The sequence below is a fragment of the Nicotiana tabacum genome, chromosome 3, assembly GCF_000715075.1.
Source record: "Nicotiana tabacum cultivar K326 chromosome 3, ASM71507v2, whole genome shotgun sequence".
Classification (NCBI taxonomy): domain Eukaryota; kingdom Viridiplantae; phylum Streptophyta; class Magnoliopsida; order Solanales; family Solanaceae; genus Nicotiana; species Nicotiana tabacum.
The window spans coordinates 58,714,634-58,721,495 of record NC_134082.1 but is presented as its reverse complement, the minus strand read 5'-3'; the positions used below and the strand labels follow the sequence as shown (position 1 = coordinate 58,721,495).

The window sequence follows — 6,862 nt, the reverse complement described above, 5'->3', positions numbered from 1 at the left end:
GCCTTGTTCATCCAGAGTACTTAGGGAGATCAAATTCTTCTTCAGATCAGGAACATGGCGGACTTGTGTAATACTCCTCACGACTCCATCATGGCAGCGAACCCGAACTGAGCCAATGCCAACTATTGCACAAGTTGCATTATTGCCCATTACTACGGTTCCTCAACTTTTCTCATAGTTGCTAAACCAGTCTTTTCGGAACGTCATATGCAGAGTGCAAGCAGAGTCTAACACCCATTTGTTTCCATAACTACTATTATTATTACACGATGTTGTTAGTACATAATCATTATCAAAATCATGTACCTGTTCAACTGTGGATGCACTCGCCTTTTCCTTGGACTTTGACATTGGGCAGTCTCGTTCAAAGTGCCCCTTCTTGCCACAACCCCAACACTCTGTATTCTTCTTGTTCACACGAGACTTTGATCTGTGCTTTGATTTGCTCTTTCCCTGTTGGCTAGTCCGGCCTCTCACAAAGAGCCCACTTGCCTGGTCATCTCTATCTCCTTCAATGTGCCTCCGCACATCACTAGAATTAAGTGTCAGCCGCACTTGCTCAATCTTGATAGGCTCCTTACTATACATAATTGAATTCTCAATGTCACGATATCCTGAAGTCAATGAAAATAGCAAAGCACATGCAAGCGTCTCCTCCTCCTTTTTAATTCTTGCAATCTGTAAGTCCATGACAAGTTTATTGAACGCATCTAAATGATCTTGTAACGAAGTACCTGACCTAATATTAAATGTGTGAAGACGCCGTTGTAACAACATCCTTGTTGTCACTGATCGGTCTTGGTATAGCCCTTCTAGCTTTTCCCATAACTGTTTGGCCATCTCTTCGGTACCCGTACTCACTTCACAAAGCATGTTAGGTGCAAGGGATAGCTGGATTGCACTCAATGCATCCCCTTCAATCTTCTCCTTGTCGGGAGTTGATATATCCTTAGGATACTTTCCGTCAATAGCATGGATTGAACCTTCCCTCCGCAGTAACGCCATCATCTGGATCTTCCAGATATTGAAGTTGTTGCGTCCACTGAATCTATCAATTTCAAACTTCATGGAACTCATCTTTGCTTGTTCTTCCTCCTTGGATCGTTAAAGAATCCTGTTGCTCTGATACCAATTGTTAGAGGAAACGTAAAAGAAAGAACACAAGATTTAACGTGGTTCGGATCAAAAAATCCTACGTCCATCAGAGAACAGTTGCCTTTTTAATATTAACAAAGGAAGGGGAGAGTTCCCAATTACACTTAAGAGAATTTCTCTCTTAACTCTCTACTCACTACAATGTGTTATTTTATTTTTGGGATGGTTTCTACAAATGAAGGAGTGCATCTATTTATAGAGGTAAAGACCTCCTCTTGATGTCATTGGTGACATCAAACTACCTCCTCTTGATGTCATGGGTGACATCAAAGGAGGAAGCTTCCTCCTAGCATCCACACCAACTCTTTCCACCAACTCTTCCAATTGGCATGCCATTGTTGACTAAACATAAACCAACACCTTCAATCTCCACCTTAGACTATTCAACAATCTCTTAGTATGATTCCGCTTATGCTTCTCAATATGAATGCCTTTTGCCGACCATCTCTTGAAAAAGACAAATTCTCTCTTTAAATATTTTTGTCTTGCAAAAATTATTTTTCTCTCAAAGTTTAATAGGTTTTGCATAGTCATATAAACTCTCTTTTCCATAATTTTTGCTAGTATTTCTTTGGGTTTTAAAAGTTGCTACCTTTTTACATCGACGGGACCACATTTTTTACATGTTTAAAATTAAAAGAAACATGTAACGGTGAGGATATCCGTAACTCATATTCAAAGAAATGGGACAATAAATAGATTCCTTTTTATACCTATATACATGCATTTTAACTTTATGGTGGTTTTATTTGTTAGAACTTTTTATGGACTTGCACATAAGGCTGTGCATTTGGATCGGATATCCGAAATCCAATCCGACCTGCTCTATTTCGAATTTCGGATTTCGGATTTTCGGATTGGATACGGATTATGTTTTATAAAATTTTGAATTGGATTCGGATTGGCATGATTTTAATCCGATCCAATCCGAAATTCGAAATTATATGGGCCTATATATAAATACTACCCTAAAATTTTAGGGTTAAGTATACTTATTCATTTATCAGACATACCCTAGGTTATATCGATGTTCAGTTCTCTTTTCCGCCTCTCTTCAGTCTTCACAGCTTAGTGACTCAGTCTTCTCGAACTCGAAGTCTTCACTCTTCATCTCAGTTCGACCAAGTTTCCACCTCTCGTATTCACTCTTTATCTTAGTCCTCTCGAAGTCTAAAGCCAGTGAACTCCAAGTTCTCTCGAAGTAGAAAACTAATCTCGAAGTCTCAACTCTCAAGTCTTCACATTCAATTTCCAATCAAGAGCAAACGACGCAAAACCCTAATAGACGGTAAGCCTGGCATTCTCTCTAACTATTAGTTATTATTGGTTCATTGTTGCTTTCCCCCTCTCTCTTAGAGCTCAAATGTGATGTTTTCCACCTTTTATTTCACGACAGAAATCAAATAATGTGTGTTTTTTGTGTCTTTTTTTGTGTGTGTTAGAGAGATATTACAACATCTTTATTTTGAATTTCCATACTGTTTTTTCAATATTTGTATGTATGTATTGATTCGTCTTTATGTTCTGTTTTTTATCTCTCTTTCATTTTCTATTCTTCTATTTCTGATTTTATTTTGGTTTTTTTGTTTGTTTTGGTAGATGGAAAACAAGACAGAGACAGTGAATGAACTTCAAATTGTTGAAAAAGTTGGTGAAAGTAATACTTCAACTGATTCAGATTCATTAACCAACAACAGTGAATCTGAACCTGGTTCGAAGAAAAGAAAAATGGTTAAAGAAAGATCAATGGCTTGGCGCTACTTCAACAAGTTCACTGATGCCGAGGGTGTGAAGAAAGCGAGATGCAAGTTTTGTTCAGAAGAATATGTGGCTGATACCAAGCATAGCGGCACAAGCAATTTGTTATTGCATATTCCCAAATGTCTGACCAATCCCTACAAGGCAGAAGGTAGCCAGACAACAATAGGTTTTCAACCGCAAGGTCTAACAGGTGATGTTTCAGTTATCCCTTGGAAATTTGATCAAGAGGCATGTATGAGGGCTTTAGCTCGTATGATTATTAAAGATGAACTTCCCTTTATATCTGTTGAAAAAAATGGATTTAGAGACTTTGTGAGAAGTCTTCAACCTTTATTTCATATTCCATCTCGTACTACTATGACTAGGGATTGTCTTGAGATGTACCAAGAGAGACTTGCTTTGAAGTCTATTCTTAAAGAATCAAAACAGAGAATATGTATTACTACTGATACATGGACTTCAATTCAAAGAATTAATTATATGTGTGTTACAGCCCATTACATTGACAATAATTGGAAATTACATAAAAGGATATTGAATTTTTGTCCAATTACTAGTCATAAAGGTCAAGATTTAGCTAGTGGTATTGCTAAGTGTTTACTTGAATGGGGAATGGATAAAGTATTTACTGTGACAGTTGATAATGCGAGTTCTAATGATGTGGTGGTTAGAAGTTATCCAAGGAATTTACTAGATGGAACACTAACTTGATGGAAGGTAAGCATGTCCATGTGAGATGTATGGCTCACATCATCAATCTAGTTGTTCAAGATGGGTTGAGAGATGGGAGTGTGTCTGTTGAACGAATAAGACAAGTTGTTAGGTACATAAGACAATCTCCCGCAAGATGGAAAAAGTTTAAAGAATGTTGTGATCTTGATAGGATAACTTCTAAAAAATCATTGTGCTTGGATGTTCCTACTAGGTGGAACTCCACATATTTGATGTTGAAGGTTGCTACAGTTTATGAGAAAGCCTTTACAAAGTATTGTGATATTGATTATGGTTTGATGTCATGTACTTCTAACTGCATTTGTGAGAATGGACAACCTGCAAGTCCACTTTTAAGTAGTGATTGGGATAGTGTAAGACGTATTGTGAAGTTTCTAGAAATTTTTTATGAACTCACCTTGAAAGTATTAGGTACACTTTATATTACGTCTGATGTGCAATTTCTGAAATATGTGTTGTTGATTCTTCTTTGAAAGAGTTGATGCAAAATGAAGATGCTTTCTTAAGAGAAATGACAAAGAATATGAAAGAGAAATTTGATAAGTATTGGGGGGATCCACATAAGATGAACAAAATGATTTTTATCTCATGTGTGCTTGATCCACGCCATAAGTTTAATACTCTTTCATTTGCACTTGGTGCTATGTTTGGAGAAATAATAGGTTTGAAAATACAAGAGGATGTGAAAACATACATGGATACTTTGTTTAATGTGTATGCAATGAAAAATGGTGGTTCTGGTTCATGTCCATCTTCTCTATCTTCTTCATCATTGCTCTCAAAATTCATGCTAGATTTAAAGAAGCATAAGAAATGTGGCGGAGTTGATTCTAAAATGGAGTTAGATAAATATTTGGGTGAAGATGTTGAGGAAGACTATAAAAAGTTTAACATTCTGGGGTGGTGGAAGTTGAACTCACTTAGATTTCCCACTCTTACTGAGATGGCACGTGATGTGCTAGCCATTCCGATTTCTAGTGTTGCCTCAGAATCAGCCTTTAGCACCGGCGGACGCATACTTGTTCCATTTAGGAGTTCATTGACTCCTAGATTGGTTAAAGCTCTTGTGTGTGTCCAAGATTGGATTCGTAATGAATCAACAACTCCGGTTAAAATTGAAGAAGATTTAGATAATCTTGAACAACTTGAAGCTGGTAATCCCTATCTTATTACTTGTGTTTAATGTATACTTTATTTGTATGTTTATTTAGATTACTTCTAAACTAATTTCTTGTGTTACTATCTTATTATACAGAATTTATGAATACGGGAAGAGAGCCTTACATTGTCGACATATAGTGATTTTCCATTTGTTGTACAAGCTCAGGTATTTCATTATACACTTGCTCCTTGTTTTGTTGTATGTTTCTGGAATCTGGAATTCTAGATAGCTTGAAGCTTTGAGCTGTCTTTTTCTTTCTCTGAAAATGCTCTTTGAATTGTTTGAAATTGCAGATTTTTAACTTGTCTCACAGTCCTACTGAGAATCTGAAATTGAGAGCTACATTTGGCCTGGTTGCTGGTTTGTGTTGACTGTTGCGGCTTTCCAAAAGTTGGAACTTGGAACTCTTTTGTTTTGTGTAATATGTTAAAGAACTGTTGGTACTTTAGAGGTTTGGTTTGTTTTATTTTGCTATGACAGTATGGTTTGAAAGACAATTGATTGTGTTTTGTTTGGGGTCTTCAGTTTGGTTTGGTTTGAACTTTGAAAGACAATTGTTGCATTATGTAAATTTCAGATTGTGGTTTTGTTTGGAGATGAATGATGTTTACTGTCCAGTAACAGTTGTGTGGAGAACTGGAGATGAATGGATATGAATTATGTTTTGTTTATTATTGTTAAATGTTAAGTTCGAACATTGTTACCTAGTTGTGTAATCGAACTCAGTTGCATTATTAATTTTTATGAGTACTCAGTTCAGTCAGTTGTGTAAATTGAACATTGTTAACAATGTTAAGTTCGAACAAGTATTTGGAAAGTGATTGCTCAATTTGTATTTGGAAAGTAATTCCGAGCATTTGTTTATGTACTTCGAACAAGTACTCCAATGAGTGACAATCCGATCTGACAATCCGAAAAATTATCCGATCTAAAGTTTAAAATCCGATCCGATCCAATGTTAATTCGGATCGGATTTGGATTGCCCTTTTCAGAATCCGAAATCCGAAATCCGAATCCGAAATATGCTAAATCCGATCCGATCCGATCCGTGCACAGCCCTACTTGCACATATATGGTATTAAAAATAATTGTATGTTGGTTGCTATTATTAAAAAGTTGACCCAAATTAAAAGTTATCTGCTAAGGTATAAAGTCAAATGAGTCTATAAGACACCTCCTAAAGTATAAGGTCTTATGTGTAGATATTTGGATGTAACTTCTAATTTAGTGATGAGCTAAATTAGAATTAAATAAATATGTGCAATTATAAATGGGTTATGGTCCCCAAATCTGACGTAGGGTTCTTTTCTAATATCCATCGTTGGAAAAGTACGAGCCGTCATCTGTGCAATTCCTACGTCTTGATTTGGAAGACCACTAACCGCAAAGACGATAAATTATGGATTCAAGTACGCTTCTGCATCTAGTTTTTTTATTTTCGACGATTTGACATAATAGGTCTTGGGTAAAAAATGAAGGATTTCATCTTTAAAAGTAATTTAGTTCTAACAATTGATATCAGAGCCTTAATCATGTTAAATCATTGGGATTTTTATGACATAGTTGATTTAAAAGGTACGCCGCTAAGCGGCATCACATATTCATGAAAAGGTTAGTTATGGCTTATAACATGGCATATTTAGATCAATCTATTCGATTTGTTTTTTTTGCAGTTCAAATATATATATATATATATATATATATATATATATATATATATATATATATATATATATATATATATATATATATTGACTATGGCTAACACCTCTTTACGGCAAGTTAAGAATTTGAGAACTTGCACTCAACTGATATTTGTTCTCGCAAAAGGCTATTGAAGTCTTAAGTTTATCTATTCATTCTTCCTATGGTGCATCAGTAATTCTTTTTGAAAAAAAATAAAGAGGAAAGAAGAAAAGGAATTACAAATCATTGTTGAATTAGAACCCATGAAGCGCCGTTCTTTTTAACGGTAAAAAGGAATTGGGATTTAACCTCCTTTTCTACATCTGCTGCCAAAAAAAAAATACTTCTGATTAATTATTGTTAATA

The 6,862-nt window shown here is 35.5% G+C and overlaps 1 protein-coding gene across 1 annotated transcript; it reads left to right on the top strand.

Annotated features, from left to right (window-relative positions):
• Positions 1–3,656: 3,656 nt before the first annotated feature.
• LOC107763064 (zinc finger BED domain-containing protein RICESLEEPER 2-like) lies at positions 3,657–5,466 on the top strand. The gene is made up of 5 exons (XM_075243794.1): positions 3,657–4,008; positions 4,125–4,802; positions 4,923–4,975; positions 5,104–5,170; positions 5,291–5,466. The coding sequence occupies exons 1-5, from the start codon at positions 3,657–3,659 to the stop codon at positions 5,464–5,466; spliced, it is 1,326 nt and encodes a 441-aa protein (XP_075099895.1).
• Positions 5,467–6,862: the final 1,396 nt, after the last annotated feature.